Source organism: Phyllostomus discolor, chromosome 14 (genome assembly GCF_004126475.2).
Source record: "Phyllostomus discolor isolate MPI-MPIP mPhyDis1 chromosome 14, mPhyDis1.pri.v3, whole genome shotgun sequence".
Lineage (NCBI taxonomy): Eukaryota > Metazoa > Chordata > Mammalia > Chiroptera > Phyllostomidae > Phyllostomus > Phyllostomus discolor.
This window is the reverse complement of record NC_040916.2, coordinates 27888394-27910845: the sequence shown is the minus strand read 5'-3', so window position 1 is coordinate 27910845 and position 22452 is coordinate 27888394. Positions and strand designations below refer to the sequence as shown.

Here is a 22452-nt window from a genome sequence, read left to right as displayed (position 1 = left end):
ATCTAAGTCATGATTAAACTGATAGCAAAAAGATGGAGAAAGATATTCCATGCAAATAGTAACCAAAAGATAGCTGGGGTGGCTATAATAATATTAGACAAAATAGACTTTAAGTCAAAAAACTGCGACAAGACACAAAGAAAGATAGTATATGCTGATAAAGGATCAACTCGTCAAGGAGGCACAACAGACACATCATACCACAGAGCTCCAAATGTATATGAAGTATATGAAGTGAACATTAACAAAATTAAATGACTGACAGAACATTTGCAAAGAAGACTTAAAAGGAAATGGAGAACTTGAACAATATTTTAAGTCAACAAAATCCATTGATATATGTAGAACACTACACCCAACAACAGTCAAATACACATCCTTCTCAAGTGCACAAGAAACAGTCTCCAGAACAGAACTTATATGAAGCCATACAAGTCTCAGCAAATTTTTAAAAGGTTGAACTAATACGTCTTCTCTGATCACAATGGAAGGAAGCTAGAAAGTACCTGTCCTGAGGAAAGAAGCCCAAAACAGCCCAGATGATTGAAAAGAGTGAAGAAGTATCAGAAAAAATCTGAAAGTTTACATTGATTAATATAAATATCACTCTGCACAAGGGGGCCTTTGGGGTATTTAGTGTTTCTTAGGTGCTGGTTATACTGATGTGTTCAGTGTGAGAAAATTCAGTGAGCTTTACCCTGATGTTCAGGGTACTTCCCTGAATGTATGTTATTCTTCAGTAGAAAGTTAAAAAAGCTAAAAACGTGTGATCATCTGAAGACATCATTATTTGGGTGAAATGCAAGTTTCTAAGTGGGAGAAGATATAGCAATACAAAATCCTCACAGTGAGAACAGCAACAGCAACAAACACCTTCTATAACTCAATAAGAAAAAGGAAGACAAGTCAAAAGAAAACATAGAAAAGATGACAAGCTTTCCAGGTGAAAAAAAGATCTTTCATTGGTCAAGGTCATTTCATTTGCTCCTCATAACAACCCTGGGCAGGGACACGAAGACCAGCAACTTGGAAAGAAATATATAACAAAAGTCTGAAGGTGTTTCTCCATATTAACCCAATGATTTCACTTTTCAGTTTCAATCCTTTGGAAACACAGATGTGCATAAAGATTTTCATAGAGAGATGTTCATCTCAGCATTAGTAAGAAAAATACTTGGAATATCAAAACAAACTATAATCTTTAGTTCATTGTAACAAATATCTGTGAGCTTAATGCGTTTAGTATTTGTGAACACAAAGCAGACGTGAAGTTCATGGTCCCTGAGTATCTTCCATTTGGGCAAAATACGTGGACTTTTCAGAATTATAGTTTCAAAGATATTTGTTGTAATGGGAACAAGTACATTAGTGTAAGATTAAACAAAAAGTAATATTTAAAAATATGTAATATATCCCATGTAAAATAAAATTATTCAGCAAATTCTTTCTGGGTGCCTTCTATTGAATGGGCAATGCCTACTCACCCCAGCCTAGTTTTTTCTCTTTCATTTCCCAGAATGTTGGCACTGTAGGACACGACACACATGTGTCAGGGGGTAGAGATGAACTGATCAGAAACCAGCCTAACGAGCAGACTCTTAATAGGGTCCCCATAACCACCACCCCACCATTAGTCATGCCCTTGTGTGATCTCATCCCTTGAGTGTCTGGCACAAGCTGTGACTTTCTTGTAACAGACAGAATCTCGTGAAGGTGACAGGAGGTGTGAGGTTATGGAAACATGACTATGTGACTAAATTATATGACATAGTATCACCCATTTATTTTGCTGGAGCAAACAGCATGAATACTTAAGAGTCACAGAGACCTGGGTTAGGGTTCCAGTCTGGTAACTGGTCATATGAGAGGAAGAAGCCCAGACTTTGGAGCCATTTGGGTTGAAATCCAGAGTCTCACGTTCACTACTTGGGTGGGCTTGGGCAAGTTGCTCGACATCTTTCTGCCTCTGCATTGGCCTGCGTTTCCCAGTCCTTTCTACATCATTGACATCTACAGTATTTTGACAATTTTCATTTTATTAACCAATTTAAGATGACTCATTTTTCTAATTAGGCCTCTTCAAAGGTATCCACAAAGCAAAACAGGAGATAGATGTCTTCAGGGAGTTGTTCTTGTCCTTTTTTCCCTTCAGGATGCTAAGAAGTGCTAAACAATGTGTTACAGCTCATTCACAGGCCTGCCACTGGTTCCAGAGCCTTGTATCTGCCCTTGCTTCCCCACTCTGTTCTCAGGCCCAAGAGGCCTCCTGCCCTGCCTGTCCCACCCGCCTGGGGGAGAGGTGAATGTGGAGGAGTAACTTGAGGTGCAAATCAAAAGGAAAAGGAGGTGTGAGCTTTGGTTCCCTAACTGAGCATTTCTTGCTGCTACTGTGGGTAACACGGCGTAAGCTGTAGGGAGAAGCAAGGTTGCACCACCCTGCCTGCCCCTGCTCTGACCCTTCTTTCTCCTGACAAGTCCTCCCTTAAGGCCCAACAGCTTGAAAATTGGCATTTGTAGCCATACTGTGGTGCAACTTGACTCATCCCATCAGCTAGGCCCCAGGCTTACGTTGCATAAGTAAGTCTGGTTCTATCCTCAGAGCACTGCTCCTGCAAGTCATTCCTTCTCCAAGCTCCACTGAAAGCATACCGGACCATCCCGTTAGACTCAGGGAAGAGGAGTCTCTGCATACACCCTGGAGAATGGTGAGTGAAGACGTGACAAGCAGTCAAGGCCCACCTGCCCGCTCCCAGCCTGGAGGCACGCTGGCCCAGAGCTCCCCTGTTCTGGATGAGGAGTGACCTGTGGATCTGACAGGCGGAGTCTTCACTCACCAATCTCTTGGGAGCTAAACTGGCAGAGAGAAGGATGGGTCTGGAATGCCACCTTTCCTGGAAAACAGTGAAAACAGTTTGGTCGGAGGAAGTGGCACCACACCCTCAGGACTGACCGTTGGTCCTGGAGGAAAAGCTGGTTCCAGGTCAGATTACATCAGAACTCCTCCGGGAACCCACTGAGGAACAACGCAGAAAGAATGAGGACTCAGCATTGTCAGGAACCAGAGAGAGGGAGCCACTTCTTAGAACCAAATAAAAGCTAAGACTTAAAATCCATTCTTCCTCCCAAAGATGCAAGGGGTGAGGGGCGGGGCCGTACCTGTTGCCTTCCTGGCACGTCTGTTCCCTGGGGAAAGCTGGAGGCAGTGTTCTGACTGAGCCCACACCTGAGGCAGAGAGCAGTGCACAGGAGGGGAAGTTTCTGTTCAAGTCCGGATCTCCCACCCGGTTTTTTTCTGCCATCACCACTAGACATCTTGGTACCCACTTTCCAGAATTTAGAGGAGGGGCCACAGGTGAACATACAGCTCTAGCCTTAAATCTGGGTACTTTTGCTTTACAAGATTAGAAGATACTGAGGCTCTTCCGGACAGCACTGAGGTCCGAGTCAGGGTGACAACGAGGGACCGGGGCTATTTCTTGTGGGTATGATGCCTTCGGGAGTGCCCTTGTTCTCGGTTCTTGGGAGTTTTTGGTTTTGCACCAATGGAAAATGAAGGGGCTGATGATTTAAAAGACCCTCTCCCAACGGAGCCCTTGGCAGGTGGAGAGGGATTCCCAAAGCTACTGCCCGTCTTAACTGGCCTAGGGACAGGGATGCTGTGAGCTAAGGGGAATGTGGGGGGACCCCCAAGCATAGTCTTCCTTGCAGAAATGCTGGCCCTCCCCGAAGCAAAAGGGGTGCCCTGGCTGGTCAGGCCCTGGGTGTTCTGACTCCAGCCTTTACCAAACGGTGTGACCGCGTGAGTGGTCCCACTTGGCATTGCTCCAATGGACAGCACCCTGGCCTTAGAGCTCATGTTTGGGACTCCAGACTCCCCACAGTCCATAGGGGTCACTAACCCCCCAAAGGCAAATGGTCGTGGGGCTGTGCTGCCGAACACTGAGCCACGAGCCGCACTCTGGCGGGTCTCGGTGATACCTCCAAAGCCAGTGGCGCCCGCTGGACCGAGGGGGAAACCTGCTGGGGTGCTGCCTGCATCTGGCTGGATGCTGGCAGGGGCGTGGAAGGCGTGCACTGAGGGTGTCAACACCACAAAAGCTGACTGTGTGGGGCTGCTGAGGGCTGGCTGAGCTGGGCTTGGGGTGGGGGATGCCACAGCCGAGTTTCTAAAAACAGAACTACTGAAGCCTGGGCCAAGGGCTGGTTGGGCGGCCCCTTGCTTTTGCTCACCTGCAGCCCCAAATGCAGGCTGAGGGGTGGCTCCCGGGGATAGGGGGAAAGGTGGCTTTGAGCTTGACCCCAAAGGAGCTGTGACTACTGAGGTCGGATTGGAGATGCCAGATAACAGTGTGGGCTGGCCTGAGGTTATGAGGGCGGAGGCCGACAGAGGGCTGCCCTTGCGCTTAAAGTTGGCAGTGCTTTTCCCAGGGGATGTCTGGGCAGCCCTGGGAGGAAGCCGGCTACAGATGCTGGCTGTGTGTGCCACAGGAATGGTGGCATGCTGGGCAGGTGGGACACTGAAGCCTGTGCCTGGGGAGGAGCTGGCCCTGAAGCCACGGGAAGCCCCAAGGGGAAAAGTGTGAGAAGTGGAAGGGACAGAGTAAGTGTCGCCCACAGCACCAGTCACATCCGCTACATCCAGATCCAGAGGTGGCTTGAAAGAAGAGTCTTTGGATGTGCTTCTTGGGGCGGTGGATGTGGCCACAGAGGCAGCCTTGACCAGGTCCTGGCAGAGGTGGGTGCAAGCAGGAGGAGCTGGAGGAGAGGCCTGCTTGAAAGAGGGAGCTGTCACGGGCACACTTTCGAGCGGTTCTATGCCGCCAAAGATGGGCTCGAAGGTGGGCACCGAGATGCCTGGAGGTGAACGTGCCGCAGCTGTGACTGAGACCCTGGGCGGTAAGGCGTCCCCAGTCTCACTGGTGGGTGGGGGCCCCGGAACGGGTTTCCATGAGGGGTCAGCAGAAGTTGCAGCAGGAGGTGCAGACGCAGAAGGACGGTGAGCTGGTTTCCTCGCCGTTGCAAACAAAGTCCTCCGTGTAGAGGGCAATGCAGAGGTCACGGTGGGTGGGTCTGGGGGCCTGGCAGACCTGTCAGCCTGCCTGGTCGGAGGCCGCCGTGTGGTGACAGTGACAGGTGATGCGGGAGAAGCAGGGGTCATAAGGGTGACGGCGGCTGTGGGCTTTTCGTCCCAAGAGGGACCTGGAAGGGGCTCTGACGGCGAGCACAAGGGTGGGGCCAGCAGGCTGGCTGTCTTCAGAGATGAGTGGGCCACGCTGGTTTCCTCTCCCCTCCACTGCAGGGAGGCCAGTGGGCCTGGAGATGCCACCTGAAGATGTGTGCCCTGGGTTGGAGCTGTGCCTGCACACTCCAGGGTGACAGATAGGGGAGGCCCTGTGGTGACCTCTGTTGTACCCTGTCTGGTTTTGCTGCCCCACTGGAGTCCAGCTTTCATCCCCAAGGCCGGGTCCTCAGCAGGGACTGCATCACCAAGCTGGGGAGGTGGGCTCAGGGACAGCGGGGTCCCAGGACGACAGCGCGGCCGTGGAAGAGCCTCCTTTTGCTGCCCGCCGCTGCCAGACGCTGCTCCGGACCCCTCTGACGCCAGCGGGGCCGCAGAGTGATCCTGCTGGCCGGTTTTCCTTTTCACCGGCCACTCGGGCATCTGGAAGGATGAACGGAGAAGGTTTCTCTTCCAGGGCTCGGAGAAATCTCTGGAAGAGCTGTAAGAGCTCGTAATTGCATTTCTTTTGGGACGGAGGGGCCGGCCTGCGTGGGAGCTGCCCGAGGAGCTCGCGGGGGAGGAAGCGGGCCTCCTCCGCAGGCCGTGGTCTGAGTTCCAGGGGCCCAGGCTTCTCCCCAGAGGCCCAAGACTCGGCACGAAGGAGGCGAGGTCTCCGCTTCCCGTCAGAGGCTTAAATGCCGACGGCCTGGCGTCTGGACTCCTCCGCTTACCGTCCAGCCTTTCGGGAGGCGGGGACGGTGTTTCTTCCAGCCGCAGCCTCCCTTTCTTGCTGTCTCTGAGGGCCCTGAGCACTGTCTCCCTCGCGCGTGGGTCCGGGGGCTTCTCAGGAGGCGAGGGCCCCGCTAAGCCGATGGCCTGCGCCGGGGCCTTGGCGGGGAGCCCTCTCCGAGGAGTGATGGTGACGGTCACCGGGCTCCACACTGCCCTGGGGTGCCGAAGCGACCAAAGAGTCCGCTTCAGGTAGCTTTCCCACCAGTCTGAGGCGAGGGGCCCCACGATGGAATTCTGGGGCCGCTTCATGGGAAAGCGCTTCCAGGCCTCATTCACCACCCACGAGGCGGGGTCGGCAGGGTCCCAGGTCCTCGGCCTTGCCGCGGGTCGGAGCCGAGGGGCAGGGTGGGCGCGGTGGACGTGCTGCACCCGGTGGACCTGGTGAAGGGCCTGACAGGGCCGGCGGGCCACCGGCGTCTGGGCCAGGTCTGCGCGCGCCTCCGCCGGGGGCGGCGAGGGTCGCGGCTTACCCAGGTAGCTGCCCATGAAGGGCCCAGAGGGGGCGCCCAGAGGGGCGGCTCGGGGACTTCGAGGGTGGTTTCGGCCTCCGCGGTTTCCGACATCTGCCGACCCCACCGAGTCCCGGCGCCGAGTTCCGTGACGGTTGGGATCCGGGCGCGAGCGAAGTGCGAGGGTCTCGGGGCGCTCGACACCCGCAGGCCCCGCGACCCTAAGTCAGCGCCGAGTGAGACAGGGACACGCGGGACCCCGTAGGCTCTGCTGTTTGAGGCCTAAGTCGGGAGCTCGGGCGAGGCGAGGATTTCGAGGGGGGTCGCGGAGCACGGGCCCGGGACCGAGTGGCCGAGGTCACCGAGACTCCTAGAGCGGGCGCGAGCGGGCGCGGGGTCCCGGGGTCGGAGCGGGAGCCCCGGACTGCAGGCCCGTGGGGGCGCCCGCGCAGCCCGAGGGCGGTCGTGGCACAGCCGCCGGGGGCACTGGACGCCCGATTTGCCGGCTCTTCTTTCCCGCTGCCCCTGCCTCTCTGCGGCCGGCAGGCGCCAGTCGCCTGTCGGGAGGGCCGCTCCGGGCGCAGCCACCTCCGGCCTCACCCGGGCTCGCCTCCCGCGCGGAACCCGGGGCGCCCTCCCACTGCTCGCCCGAGTCAGGCGGGGCCTCGGGACGTCTCGTCTGCCCACGCGGAACCCGAGCCCCCGCGAGCGCCGCGGGTCCCGAGCCCAGCCCACCCCGCCTGGTCTCTCCGCTCGCGGCCCCACCTGGCGCAGCGGCCCGGAGCTCCGCGAGCGGAGGCGGGTGGGGGACTTCCGCACCCGCTTTGGGCAAGATGGGTTCTGAAGGGAACTCATTTTCCGGCGGCCTTTCTCGAAAGAATCGGATTCCGTCTGGGCCGACTTCATTCTTATTAAAAGGATCCGTTTTAGTAACCTTTAAAAGTTACTTGGCTTTGAAATTTTCAGCACGTCAGTCACACACTTGACTCTGGTTTCGCAAACTAAACGAGACCTTATGGTGTTTGTGTAAAAACCGGCCATTCGATTTCTCCGTAGTGACTGTATCCAAGTTAGTCGGTCGTCTATTTTCCCCTTTAAAATGATATGTTTTCCAATTTTAAAAATTTTTAGAAAAAAGCATTTTATTGTTTTATAGTAAACGATCACAGTCTACTCTTCATTCGGCATGTTATTTCTGTAGCCAGTTTTGTTTTTCCCCTTTTTTAACTTTTTCGTTGGTAGCCAGTTTCAGTTAAACTTAATATGTGCACTTTGTTTTCACAGTTCGTTGTATGGATTCATTCCATTTTCTTCCTCAGAAATACGGAAGACAAAGCACACTTATTCCGTAAACCACATCCATCGCCTTGCAGCTGGTCCCCGCGCGCGAGGGCAGTTCGCCGGGTCCAGGTGAGCGCGACGCCGACTCTCCTCTTAATCTGCGTGGACTTTCTGGCCTGGGTGCGCGTCTTCCCGCCCCCCTTCCTTCCTTTTTGGACGTCAGGGAGGGACACCTCTTCCTGACCCAGGTTGACCTTCACTTTTGGCTGAAAATTCTTCCCTCCAGGGTGTCCCTGCTCGGCTGGAAGGACAACGGGAGGGGACGTGGAAAGTGTGTCCTGTCCCCTGTCCCGATGGGGCTCCACGCTCAGAGGGTGCTGCCTTCATTCCGGGGTGGGTGCGCGTCGGGAGAGGAGACGCGGGTGAAAGGCCCAAGAAAAAACCTTTCCGGACTCCCCTTTTCTTTCCTTCCTTTCCCGCCTCTCTCTCCCGCGCAGGTCGGAGACCCGCGCTTCCACGAGCAGACGGCCCACGCCCTCACCTCTGGGCCTGCGCTTTTCCAACCCGACAAAAAGTCCAAAATCGGGGGTTTCTCTCCCAGGAGACGTTTGTTGAGCAGAGCAGACCTGGGGGGACCCTCTTGGGCAGCATCTGAGGGGTCGCCCAGACACTCTGCGCCTGGGGAAACAGATAACTTAACCGCCTCGTTTGTTTCCTGTCATAAGTCTTACAGACAGTCTGTTGGATAAAAGAGGGCATTTTAATTTGCTTGCAAGGGCGCAATTTTCACAAGGCAGGTGCCCCTGGAATACAGAGAGTAAACTAGATGTATTGTTCCAACTATTACATGGTGACCACGATTTCTACTGGATGTTGTTTGGGGCCATTTAGAGTAATAACAAGAGCAATAATAATAGGACCTCCTTTTCCCATTTCTTATATTCAGAGAGCAGAACTTTCAGGAAGTCCCTGAACACCGACACTTGTTTCTTAGCAGCTGCCTCTGTGCAGACGCTGCACAGGACCCATTTACAAGGTCGTAACCTTTTATCTTTAGGAATGTAGGTTTATGACTGTGACCTTTAAGACTGGCTGTCTCTGCTCTGGCTGGTGTGGCTCAGTAGGTTGGGCCCTGGTCTCTGAATGGGAAGGTTGTGAGTTCCATTCCTGGTCGGAGCACATGCCTGGGTTGCAACCAAGTCCCCAGTTGGGGGCATGTGAGAGGCAGCTGATTGATATTCTTCTCCCTCCCTTCCTCTCTCTAAAGATAGATAAAAAGAGCTTAAAAAAAGATTTGCATTAGGTGACTACCTTAATTATTAAAAAATATTTTTTAAAAATTGGTTGTTCTTTTTCATTTAGCACAATGTCCTTGAGATCCGTGTCAGCTGTTGCATGTATCAATAATTCTTTTTTTTAACCACTGAGTAGTATTCCACAGTGTAGATATACCATAGTGCTTAATCATTCTCCTATTGAGGAACTCTTCAGTTGTTTCCAGGTTTGGGCTATTACAAAGCTTCTATGAATAGTAATATGCAGGTTTTGGTGTGGGAATACGTTTTCATTGTTCTGAGATAAATGCTGGATTGTATGATAAGTGTACTTTCTGCAGAGTGGCTGTAGCATTTACAAGGTGTGACAGTTACAGTGTCTCTGCATCATTGTGCCATTGGCAGTGTCATTATTTCTTAATTTATCTCTTCTAACAGGTGTGTGATGAAAGCTCATCATAGTTTTAATTTACATCTTCCAAATGATTAGTGATATTGAACATCATTTCATGCGCTTGTTTCCCTTTTGTATATCCTGTTTGGTGGAATGTCTCTTCATCCCTTTTGCTCACTTTCTAATTGGATTGATTGTTGTTTTACTGTTGAGTCTTGAGAGTTCTTTGTATATTCTAGTATGAGTCCATTGTCACATATATTGTTTGCAAATATTTTCTGCCAGTCTGTAGCTTGCCTTTTTATCTTCTTAACAAGGTCCTTTGCAGAGCAAGTTTTTAATTTTGATGAAATCCAATTAGTCAAAATTGTCTTTTATGGATTGTGTTTTTGGTGTCATGTCTAAGAACTCTCCACAAAGCCCCAGGTCCCCAGATTGTCTATGCTTGTTTTCTAAAAGTTTTCTGTTTTACTTACATTTATGAACCATTACTTACATTTATGAACCATTTCCGTTAACTTTTAAGTAATATGTTTTTCTTGCCTATGGATATCCAATTGTTCAACTACCACTTTATTGAAAAGACTAAGACTTTTCTTACTCTACTGAATTGCTTCGAAACTTTTGTCAGAAACAACTTAGTGTACTTATACATAGTGATTTCTGGGTTCTCTACACTGTTTCATCGACTTATAAGCCTATCACTCTGCCACTAATGCACAGTCTTTATTACTGTGTCTGTATAAGTTTTGAAGTCACAGGTGATTTTTTTCACTCTCTCTCTTTTTCAGAGTCATTTTAGTTATTCTAACCTATTTGTCTTTCCATTTTGGAATACTTATGTCTATTTCTACAAAAAAAAATCACACCTGGGTTTTTATGGGAATTGTGTTAAACTTATGTCATTTTGAAAAGAGTTGACACCTTTCCTACACTGAATCTTTAGATCAATGAACACAGAATACTTCCCTATTTATCTAAGTCTTTGACTTCTTTCATCAGCATTTTGTAGTTTTCAGTTTGAACAGGTTCCAGTAGATTTGCATCTAATATTTACTCTCTCTCTCTCAATGTAAGTGATATTATCTTTTAGTTCTGGTGCCCACGTGTTTATTGCTTGTATAGAAATACAATTGATTTTTGCATTTTGATCTTGTATCCTGTGACTTTGCTGAGCACACTTATTAGTTCTAGGTATTTTGTTTGTTTTTAAGTTCCTTGTGATTTTCTACATAGACCATAGTACTATCTTCAGCTGGAATGGGAAGTATAATCTTTCAGCAGAGAAGGAGGGGGAAATTCATATTTCTAAAGAAAAAAAAAACAATCCACTGAGCAGTCAACTGCACCATCAACACATAATTGGCCAAAATTGCAAAATGAATGGTACAGTATTCCCATATTTCTGGATAGGCTATTTCAACTAAAGACCATACTGCAGTATTGATCAAACGACTCCCTACCATTGTGCTTATCACTAGAATGTGACATCATCATGGTGTGTGGTAGAGCTTTCCCCAACTGCCAAGCAGTTCAGCTGTAAGAGTGAAGAGCTGAAAATCTAAACGTGCTGGGTTTTGACACGGCAAATACTTTACTCAATAAATACAGTTTTCAGATCCTTTTGTAAAACACCCTTGTCTACAGGGATAGAGTTTTTACATGCCATAGACTGTAAGCCTGTTGTGCTATGTTCCTGTCATACTTCTCTGTACCAAATAGTTATACACACTGAAAATTGATGTTATTCCCTGTGACTCCAAATCTGTGTTAAAAATACTTCTTATAGATTGTGTTATATTTGCAGTTGCTTGTAGTGCACAATCAACCGAGGTATAGTACATGGACAATAATTTTAAAGTCCCTTTAATGGAAGTAAATGTGGAATTTATCACCTCCTTCTCCATGAAATAGTGTAGGAGACAACTGAAGGAGGAGGTGTCCCTGACTCAGTATTTCAATCGTTCCCATGACAGGAATCCGGGAAAGGGCATTTTACATCCGAAGGCAATGTGCCACAGTCAGTGAGTCTTAATTCATCAGACATGTCTTAATTTTTCTAGCAGAAGGCGAGATCTTTGCGTGGAAGGGGAGGACATGGGACTTGTGCAACACACTTGCATGGCAGACTGATCCTCAGGCGAATTTTGGGAAGGTTTTCCTTAAGAAAGGTTACATATGTAAGCTCTAGAAGGAGATTCAGCTCAGCTGTTGAATACAATTTAGCAGCGGATTTGCTACAAAACCCGTAACAAAGGACGGTCCCCGCGCTCCAGCTGCGCTCTGCGTGCACACAGAGGCCCCCCTCACTGAGGTCCAGCTCCATCATCACACTGTGTTTCCAAAAGGAGAACGTTTCAGTTTCTCTCGTCTTTCCCCCTGCTCCCTTCCCGTCTCTTTTCCCAGCCTTTTTGAATCGCTCTTCATCCCCAACCTCCTGAGAAACGACTGGTTATAGCGGTGCCTCGAGTCTTTGCTTTCTGCAGCCTCAGATCCGGCCTCTTCCAAGGCTGTCCAGGCTGGTGAGGAAGAGCAGAGGGAACCGAGGATGCGCCTCAGAACTAGGCCCGAGGAGCCGGTCACTGGATAAGAACATGGGGGCGGCCCTGGCTGGCGTAGCTCAGTGGATTGAGCGCCGGCTCCCAGTCAGGGTACATGCCTGGGTTGCAGTCCATGACCCCCAGCAACCGCACATTGATGTTTCTCTCTCTCTCTCCCTCCCTCCCTTCCCTCTCTAAAAATATAAAAATAAATAAATGAAAAAAAAAAAAAAAAAGGAAAAGCTTTCAGTTAAAAAAAAAAAAAAAAAAAAAGAACCAGGGCATGGGATTAGCACTCCTGCCTCAGGTGGAAAAGTCCTGACCCATCCCATCCCATCTCCAAGACGTGGTTCTTTGCCTGCGAGGGAGCCAGGCTTTCAGAATCCCACTTCCAATTGAATGCGTCTGGATCCGTTCCCACAAGAACCAGTGTGCTTTGGGGCTGATTTCCGGCACCTAGGGTTCTGGAAGCCTCCGCACACCAAAGGCCCCCGGGTTTCCCCGTACATTCAGGAACCACCCAGGCAGATGCAGTTGCATTTTGCACCTCCCACAAATATGGCATTGCACCTTCACTCCACACAGAAGCGATCAGAAGCCACATAAATATTGCCCACCGAATCCAGAGTTTGAATCTCTCCAATTTAACTTCCCCCAAATGTCTGTCTGTAGTCACTCCTCCCTCAGGAGTTTCACAAAGGACAAGAAACTCAATTTTATCTGAGAAGACAGCAGAGGGCCAAGAAATGACCCTCGCGAGCAGGTAAAGCTGTGAAGAGGCGCAAACGTGAGACTTGAGCGGAATGCAGGCCTGATCATTAAACAGCAACGTTGACGACCGCTGCACACCAGGGTATTATTTAAGCCTCACAAAAACCAGTAAGGCGGATCTTTTTATTGTCCACACCCCTTTTGACTAGCTCTCGGGGCACGCTACTTAAAGCTACCTATAAAGCGTGGCTGATAGCTGGGCTCTGCAGCGTTCGCCCCCGGGAATTCCGAGGACGAGCTCAGAATTTCGGTAACGCGCGAAAGCCGCTCTCCGCGCATGCGCCGCGGGCGTACGTGCCACGCCCCCCGCGGTCTCGGTTCTGTAACTGGGCGTCTTCGCCTGGGGCATTAGTACCGGCGGCTGGTCGGCGTGGACCTGCCCTGGCCACTGCACAGGAAGGACCAGGGGTCTGAATGAAGAGTGAGAAGAGCGGCCGGGACCCCGGGAAGCTCGGCGAGCGCAGGAGAAACCGGTCCGTGCAAGGGTTTTCTGCTAACGCTTCCGGCTTCCCCACGTCCCGAGCACTCGGGTTCCGGGAGAGCTCGGGTCCCCCGGTGACTGATCCGACGCTGGGCGGAAGGCGGTCGGTGAGTGGGGCGAGCGAGACTCTGCAGCGGAGCCGGGGCTCTGGGAAGTGGTCTTGCGGGGACACCGGGCTCCCTGAGGAGGCGGGCGATGGCCCGGGGGATGTGTCTGCGGATCGGCCCGGGTCGCCTTTGCAGGTGGGCGCGGTGTCTCTGCGCGCGGTGCTGGCCTCGTGGGTGGGCTCGGCCGGGTACCTGCCCCACCGACGCGGGTGCTGGTCCTGGGCGTCCCGGGGAGATGCGTTCCTCACCCCTCCAGCAGGGCCAGGATGGCTGCTTCACTGGGCCGTTTGCCAGGCACTGTCCGCAGAGTTTTTACCTGCACTACCTCGTCAAATCCTCGCACTAACCTCCTGAAATGTACCATCATCATCCCGAGATGCAGATGAGGAAACTGAGGCACCTCACCTGAAGTGCCTTTATTTTATGGTTCCTTTTTATGGAACCTTTATTTTATGGTTCTGATGATGAGGGTTGGTACTTGACTATAGTAGGTGTTACTTGTTGGTGGAGGTGTTAACAAATTCTGTACATCAAATTCTGTGCGTTTGTCGTGAGTTTGAGCCCATTTCCATGAACACTTGTCTGAAGCCCGTCTTTGCTAGACCTGGGGGTGTGGTCATCTCTCTCCAAGGGCCGATTCCTCTGTGCAAAGGCCACAGGAAGCTGGCAGTCTGGAGAAGACTCCCTAACCTTCAAGAACCTGCTTCCTTCTGAACGACATGATTTCTTCATGTTGAAGGGAGTAGAAAAAATGGAGAGTTCTTCCCAGATCAGGAATTCTTTATAAGAGGAAGTGGTGTGGGCAAAGGAGTTTCAGATGAAGACAGGAGGTGGCCAGCACTGTTCAGGCTGGAAAGTTAGTCACTTAAGAGCAGGTGGCGTTTCCTGGTGCCCCAGTACTTGGTGACCACTGGACTTCAGAACTTGGGTAGGGACACAGAGTTCGTAGAGCAGTAAGGTGCTGCAGATGAGGTAGTGTGACAAAGAAAGGGGGGAAAAGGGAAGGAGAGGCAATGTTTCACACCATGGTAGAGGAACCCTGGGGGAAACCTGGAGAAGGGTATAGCCCTAAGCTTGTGGAGATCGTGATCACCTGGCGTCACTGAAATATATCTGGGGGCTCACCTGAGATGTGTGTCACATCCACCAGGCCTCCTATCCCCATTTCATGTGCATCCTCCACTTCCAGAAAAAGAATGCCTCTGTCCAACTGTGGAGCAGCATCTGCTGAAGAGGGCCTCTCAGATACTCTGCAAGCGTCTTTCCTTAAACTTACCTCATTACAATTTTAAAGTAATTCATTTGCAGTAAGCACGGCAATAATATAATCTCCTTTTGTTGTATATGAGACTCCTTGTTGTCTGCCATCTTTTAACTTGTAGCATCCACAGAAGCTTTGTTAAGAAAGACAAGCAAGCACCAGTAGTGCCATTTTGCAGTGTGGGACCAGGTTTTTAGAAAGGTGAGTGACTTGTCGGGGGATCAACATCCCTATGGTGGTGGAAGAGTCAGCTTCCTTCTGTTTTGACTCTCAGGAGAAAACCATACCCACTGTGAACACACACCCAATGTGAGGAGATTGACAAGGAGGCTGGATATATGCCTCAGCTCACCTAGAGAGTTTGGACTTGGCATAGCTCCATCCCTTTTACCTTTTATCATTAAAGAACTAGGGACTTACCCAGACATAAATAAATGTCTATTGTCCTTTTCTTTGTATCTGGGAAGAGTTGGGATAAGACCTATTCCCAGCTTTGCCTTTCACTACAAAGAAAGCCAGGAGAAGGAAGACAGAAAGGTAACTAATTCAGCATTAGATCTATAACCCACATATATTAAGGGATCTTCCTTCTTTTCTGAAAGTTGTGCCATCTTGCTGAGCAGAGACACATTTCTCTTTTTGTAGAACTTCCCTTTGTAGGTGAGTCTGCCAAGTTTTGCCTAGTACAGGACTATTTCCAATTTGCCTGCTGCCTGCTCTTAATGTCCTCCACACTCCCTCACTCTACTCTTTCCTAGGCCATTGAAGAACACAGCCCTATTGGCCTGTTTCTTGAGTGGTTTCATCTGAAACATGGACCGTGGCTCTCATGTGACTCTGCATATTTGAGTCTGTTCATTCTAGTCTCATCTCAAGTCTAGGTAGACAGTATGTGACTCAGAGTTGGGACCTAAATTAAACTGTAGGAACCATAGCTTTGGATCAGATCATCAAGTCACACATCTTTTTACAGTTGAGGGGACATAAAACCAGATTGGCTATTTCCTCCACGTTTTTATGTAACTATTAACAGTGCTATGCCCCAAATCCAGATTACTTGGTAAATGTTTGCACTATGAGGCCTCTTTCTGATGCTTCACTGATTCATGCCAAGGTTACCACTTACACTGTGGTGGCACTTTAGTGGGGGAGTGGGGGGCACATTTAATCCTTAGGTTACATGGAAAGGGCTTCAACATGTTTGGGACTCACTGCAACCTCTCAGGGTAGTCCCTCTACCCTGAGCCTCCGTTGCACTGTGGAGTCAAGGTTGGGCTGTTGTCCTGGGGTTAGAGGAATTTAGTTTCTCAGCCATTTAGGGGCCTCAGGAATGGAAAGTGTGACTCAAATGTTCTTCCTCTGCCTGTTGAAAAGCAGTAAGTGCTGTGAGGTGAGTTTCAGTCCAGGACTTATCACTTGGCCTTGGGTGTACCTGCTATACCCCAGTTTTTGATTTGTGTTATGGGAAGGAATAATAACAGTACCTTCTCATCATTGCGCATTATGAGTCTGGATTTGTAAAGTGCTTAGAAAAGACAGGTGCAAAACAATAGACCCAAAGAAGTCCCTTCGCCAGAGGCTGCACCTCCAAGTTAGATGCTTTCTCCAGTGGGGCTTCTGTGTGTCTGTCATATGTGTCACATACAGAGACACACACTACGTGATGCAGTTATCCATGTCATGAGATTTTTTGCAATGCAAAAACAACTGCATTTTGGGACTCTTACACTGTACACTGCATATACATTAATTGAATTGTAGATAATCTTATATCAAATTGGCACACTTTAGCAATCATCAAGATATTAATAAGCATGAAAGTGAATCTTAAACTTAATACTGGCTATCTCCTATGAACTCTGTCATAGTTCTCTCTCTGTTCAGGATATTCTGCCTACTTTTAGGTACCTTCTGGTTTAATGGTTCTAGTGTATGAATTCTCAAAGATCTTCTGATTTCAGATCTGCCTGGTTTCCCTTTGCCTCCACATTTCCTCAACAGTCTCTTCTCCAGGATGCAATGTAATATGTAAAAATGTAATATTCCATCATGTGCAAAATCCCCATTGTTCTCCCATCACCTTTATGGCAGTGTGGATGTTCTCAGGTCTTCACAGACTCCATTTGGGGACAAAGACTTTTGCTTTGGAGGCTTTAGAAGCTTTTCAAATTACCTACAAAGAGATGCACCATTCACCCCTTGGTAACTCTCAGTACTTCAGTTTCACTGCACTAGAGAAGTATTTCCTTACCCTTCATACCTACCATCCCCCTTACAATTCTGAAATAAAATTTGTAAATCATAGTAACTACATAGAGACATAGGAGAAAGAAAAAGGAAAGTAATTTATGATAGGATATGTATTTCAACATGTAAATGACTGAATGAAATTGACACTCATACCTATTCATAGAATCACTGTGAATGCAACAGCTAGAAATGCAGACTGATATCTGAATGACATATTTATGAATCTAATACTATGAATGGCTTGATTTTACTGAAATGGTGAGCATGTTCTAATAACATTTTTTAAAAAGTATGTTTCCTTGATTTTCCAATATATTGCAAAGCTGTGCAAAGTATCTTGTATTTACACCTCAGTATTGGGTTCTAGCCTCAGTGTTAGGTTGTAGTTTTGGGTAACAGCTTTTTTGAAAAGTCTGGTGAGATAAGGAACATTCTTTGTTTTGTAGGAATGTCTATCATCCCTGGCCACCATTGTATCCCTGGCCACCATTGTATAACAACAAAAAAACTCTCATAAATTCCCAACACTCCCCCTAGGAGGTGGCACGGCTGCCTTGAGGACTGCTGTAATAAAAGAAGTATCCTGAGGATGGGCTAGCATAGCATCTGGGCTGTAAAAATGTAGGTTGGCCAACCCAGCAGGAAGGCCAGTTCCCCTAAAGTCTGCAGCTGGATTTTTTGCAAGGTTCTAAATAAATCAGGAATTTTGACTCCTCAATCAACCCCGTGGTAGGGCTTTTGTGTTCCCTGTTTCCAGCTAAAGGCATGCTCTTGGCAAAGATGGACACGGATAGCATTGTGACATTGTTCTTGAGGTTCTCCAGGCATGGCTTCTTGGAAAATGTCCTCCAGGGTTCACCTCCACATCTGGGAGGTTCCCCATCTATGAGAAGGGCAAGACTTATGAAACCAGATCAACTGCTCACTCAGCAGATCTCAAGTCCTGCTATGAGCTTGTAGCTGTCATGCCCGTGGATTCACTGTACTTTCTGATTCCCAACTTAGCTCATCGGCTGCAGTTCCTGCTCATTTCCATTTTGTGGGGGTGAGGGGAGCTTTCAGTATTACCTAATCACATTCCCATATTTCTTGATGTCTCTGTCTCCATGTCCACTGTAAAAACAAACAAAGAACGTGCCTGGTATCTCTTCTGGCCTTGCTCACTTCTCTTCCACTGCCTCATTTTATTTTCTCCCCATATAAATTTGCTAGTGTGCATAAAGAACAAATTAGTTGTCTTTTTTCTGCTAGTTTATTTTCTTTGCTCTCCACACTAGACAGAGGTGACATCTGCACTGTAAATGTCTTTCAGATATAGGAAGATTTGAACTGAAGCAGAGCATCAACAGCAGTCAAGCTATTTCTGAAGAAATACAATTCTCAGTGTCAGCAATGGAAAATCTCATAGGGAGTACTACTCGAGGTCCTACAAATACAGAAGCCTATGGAACTGAGGGCCAGCTGTCAAGGAAAACAACGTGTCCTGCACCGAAGAAATCTTCTGAGAAAACAGCTGTCAGAAGACTGTCAGTGGCTCTCGAGGAGGTTATCACTGGGGAGAGAGGCCCAGCATCCAGTGAACTTAGTCTCAGATCAAAAGTTAATACACAGCAGAAGATTCCAAAGGTACCTAGACTCCCCACATCCAGGAAAAACTCCAAAGATAATTCAGACTTAATTAAACACCACAAAGTCGTCCCACAAAAGAAACCTTGTAAGTGCAATGAATGCAGGAAAGCCTTTAATTACCAATCAGAACTTTTTATCCACAGTAGAATTCATGGTGGAGAAAAACCTTTTGAATGCAAGCAATGTGGCAAAACTTTTAGCCGAAGTACACACCTGATTGAACATCAAAGAACTCACACTGGAGAGAAACCTTATGAATGCAGTGAGTGTGGGAAAGCTTTCAGCCGGAGCACCCACCTTGGTCTACATCAGAGGATCCACACTGGAGAAAAGCCGTATGAATGTAGTAAATGTGGAAAAACCTTCAGCCGAAGCACTAACCTCAGTCAACATCAGCGAACTCACACTCAAGAAAAACCTTACAAATGTAAAGAATGTGGGAAAGCCTTCAGCGACCGTTCAACAATAATTCAGCATGAACGAATACATACAGGAGAGAACCCCTATGAGTGCAGTGAATGTGGAAAAACTTTCAGCTGGGTCTCATCCCTCACTGAACATCAGAGAACACACACTGGAGAGAAACCCTATGAGTGCAGGGACTGTGGGAAGGTGTTCAGTCGAGGCTCATCCCTCACTGAACATCAGAGAGTCCACACTGGAGAAAAGCCGCATGCATGCAGAGAGTGTGGAAAGGGCTTCGGTCGGAGCTCTTCCCTTGCTATTCACCAGAGAACTCACACCGGAGAGAAGCCTTACAAGTGTAATGACTGTGGGAAAGCCTTCAGTCAGAGCTCAACACTCATCAGACATCAGCAGCTCCACACCAAAGAGTGACCTCTGAGCTTGTGTGAATGTTAGTGCACAAGTACTTTGCATAACTTCCTGCAGCTGAAAAGAAAAATAAATATGTGTTTGGATTTTCCTTTCCCAGTTTAGCTAGTGATAAGCCAGTTTCAAGCCAGCCTTCCTTTCTTTTTGTAAACTAAATGCTGAAATGAGTGATCCATACAATAAGGAGATGACTTCAACACCTAACATCAATCTAATAATATTCTGGAGGGCTCCATCTTAGAGTGTACAGCTACCTGCCACCTTGCATTTCCATACCTTGTCTCTTCATTCCATGGGGCTTGGGTCCCTGGGCAGCCAGTGAACCCTGTTTTCCATCCACATCAGCCCCTTCTCTTCACATCACTCAGTGAGGAAATCCTGTGTATGTATGTTCATGGTTTCTGGTGCCAGTTGCAGAAGAGGAGGAGCTGGCTTCAGATCGAGACAAAAAACTTCCCACCAGTTTGGGGGTTACAGTGTTGAGGCAAGCGCAGTATCTGCACTAATAAGGGCAGATTTTTCTCTTCCTCATCTGTTTTTGCTGTAGCATATTTTTCTCAAGGTACAACCCATAGTTCTCCTAATGTGCCTGATTAATCCGTGTTATTTTATCTGATCCTTTCCAAGACTGTCCTAAAACTTTCTTTACAGACATTTCATTCCTCAGTTATTTGAAAAACCATTGCTGCCCCAGTTTTTAAGCTTTTGTTTACAGACTTCATGAAACTGATTCCCTCTGGCTCTGGCTCTCACCAACCTTGTACAGCTAAGGACAAACTTAGTGCTTATTTGTCCATTTTTTTCCTACTTGACATTTGTAGAATTGGCACTTTTGGCCATTCTTATGCCTTAAAAGTTGAGCTTCTGGGACTCCTGATTCTGTCCTGATCCACACTTTCCCTACCTCCTAGCATTTGTCTGATTAACAATGATTAGCTCATGACTTTGGGCAAGAGTTGTGCCGGAATAATCTCATTTTAGCAGTCTATAATATGAGGTTATTCAATTGGATTGTAAGCTTCTCAAAGACAGAAGTCTTGTTTGAGACCCCTATAAAACAGCGATTTTCAACTGGTGTGCTGCAAGGAGTTTTAAAACACGCAATAATACCTGATTATTTAGTCAGGGGTAGTGTCTTTTTTTCCCTTAGATTGTCAAATAAAGAAATGACAATGACCAACACTAGAGAGCCATTGTGAATGAATAACAATTATACCTTTTCTTTTTTTTTTAATTGGCAAAAATGTTTTTGGGATGCGACAGAATTTTAGTAATTTATGTGTACAAAGATCTCTGACACTTTCGGTCCGTCGCCTTCTCAGAAATCCTTGTCAGTGGCAGTTTGCATTATTCTGAGTTGCACTCTGATGTTTGATTCTTTCAGGTGCCTTTTCCCATGATTTTTTTGAAGTTAGAATGCGTTCAATTTCGTAGCGGTGGCACGGAACACAGAATACACCGCAGGCCTGGGCTCTGGTTTTATACAAACCAGGAGGGTTTCATTTAACAGCGAAGCCTCCTTAGTCTGTAGAATGGCGCGAGACCCTCCTCCACGTGTTGGTCCTTTCTCTCCTACCCGACTGACGTCCTCGCCTCCGGGGACAGCTCCTCCGAGCCCCGGGGAGGCCGGCCGCCGCCGGGCTTCCCACCCCGCGGGGCCACGGGAACGGCGCCCAGCCGCGCCCGCCCGCCCGCCTCGCCTCTCCCTTCCCCGCCGCGGCCGTGACCCCGGACCGGGAAGGGGGAACCGGGGCCCCTCGAGAAGCCAGGAGGAGGTTCCTCCAGCCGCCATCGCCGTCGGGGGCACCAGCGACTCACGACGGCCTGCGGGAGGTCCGACAGACCGGCGGACACGTCCTCGTCGCAGCGGAATGAGGTGGAGGCCGGGACGAGCCCGCGGTCCGCCCTCCGGTCCCTCAGTCCGAGGGGCAACCGGCGACGGGCGCGCGCGGCCGCACTTCCTCGGAAAGCCGACCGACGTCCGTTCCCGGAGGTAAGCGGGGCTTTTCCCGCGGCGAGCGTTTCCGGCGCGGAGGTGCCGTCCGCGGGGGCCGCGCGGGGGCGGGGCGGGGCGGCCAGCTGCCTTCGAGGAGGAAGTCGGGGCGACTCGCCTCACGCTGACGGACGCCTTCGAGGCGACCGGCCTCGGCCGGCGTCCTGCGCGCCGCGGTCCTCGCGTGGCCGCGGTGGCCGCGCCGGAAAGCCGGCGGGTGGTCACTAGCAGCCCCCGAACCCCACCCTTTCCGCCGGGGGGGGGGGGGGGGCCGCGCTGAGGCGACCGCGGGCGGCGGGGCCGGCGGGGCGGGGCGGCCGGGGCCCACCGCGGGACCGCCGCTGCCGCTTCGCTTCCAAATAACGTCTCGCTTTATTTTTTTAAAGATTTATTTATCTATTTTACTTTAGAGAGAAGGGAGGGGGAGAAACATGAGTGTGTGGTCGCCCCGGGCTAACTGTGGAACGTCCGGCCCCCGGCGGCCCCGCGCGCGTGAGAACGCGGCTGACGCGCGAGTGAGCGCGGTCCGCGGCCGCCCGGGACCGCGGCGCGGGCGCGGCGCCGCTTCCTCGAAAGGACCGTGGCCTCACAGTCGCTCATTCCTTCTGTGACGAAAACTGCTTGTGAGTGGTACCCGGCACCTGACTGTGCGCTGACTAAACGATCGTATAATGCTTTTTGATACAGCAGTGTGGAGATCTGACTAAATGCAGTTTAATAGTTGGTTTTAATGAGAAAATAAGTGCCTTGGTGGCCATGCTTGCTGATCATTATACTCATTCTTATAATTCCCAGCTTTAGGCAATGGTTTGTGTTGAGATTCTGCTAGTGACTTTCTTTCCTTCCTGGTATGAAATTTATTGTTCTTACAAACCAGTCAGAGCATGTTGTATTTTAAAATTTTTAACAAGTTAAAAACAGGAAACAGATAGATGGTTATGAACCCTAGGTGTCTGAAACAGTGTAAACATGGACTTTTGAAGTTGCCAAGGCTTTGCCCTAATTCCTAGTTGATGGCTTTTCATGAGTTCTGGGAAGTGGAGGGGCAGCTGGTGATAAGATTTTTTATATTCCATCAAAAACATACCTTCCTTTGTGAAATATTTTTATTTTTAGAGGGATGGGAAGGGAGGGCGAGAGGGACCGAAACATTGCCTCTTCTACACACCTGACCA

At 49.2% G+C, this 22452-nt stretch overlaps 2 protein-coding genes across 9 annotated transcripts; one reads left to right on the top strand and one right to left on the bottom strand.

Annotated features, from left to right (window-relative positions):
- Positions 1-3428: 3428 nt before the first annotated feature.
- POM121L2 (POM121 transmembrane nucleoporin like 2) lies at positions 3429-6499 on the bottom strand. Its single transcript, XM_028503479.2, has one exon. The coding sequence runs from the start codon at positions 6497-6499 to the stop codon at positions 3470-3472; it is 3030 nt and encodes a 1009-aa protein (XP_028359280.1). The 3' UTR covers positions 3429-3469.
- A 5743-nt stretch (positions 6500-12242) lies between these two features.
- Positions 12243-20867, top strand: ZNF391 (zinc finger protein 391). 8 transcript variants are annotated; one of them, XM_036015671.1, is made up of 4 exons: positions 13751-13780; positions 14693-14772; positions 14846-17079; positions 18134-20867. In XM_036015671.1, the coding sequence occupies exon 4, from the start codon at positions 18214-18216 to the stop codon at positions 19285-19287; it is 1074 nt and encodes a 357-aa protein (XP_035871564.1). In that variant the 5' UTR covers positions 13751-13780; positions 14693-14772; positions 14846-17079; positions 18134-18213; the 3' UTR covers positions 19288-20867. The 8 variants fall into 8 exon arrangements, 7 of the variants coding, with proteins under 7 accessions (XP_035871561.1, XP_035871566.1, XP_035871562.1 ...); XM_036015668.1 differs by lacking the exon at positions 13751-13780 and adding an exon at positions 12243-13310 and having other exon boundaries at positions 14693-17079; XM_036015669.1 differs by having other exon boundaries at positions 13742-14772; positions 16533-17079.
- Positions 20868-22452: the final 1585 nt, after the last annotated feature.

Bases quoted from the DNA above. Each gene is read 5' to 3' on its own strand.
- POM121L2 (XM_028503479.2), bottom strand. From the start codon at position 6,499: ATGGGCAGCTACCTGGGTAAGCCGCGACCCTCGCCGCCCCCGGCGGAG.
- ZNF391 (XM_036015673.1), top strand. From the start codon at position 18,214: ATGGAAAATCTCATAGGGAGTACTACTCGAGGTCCTACAAATACAGAA.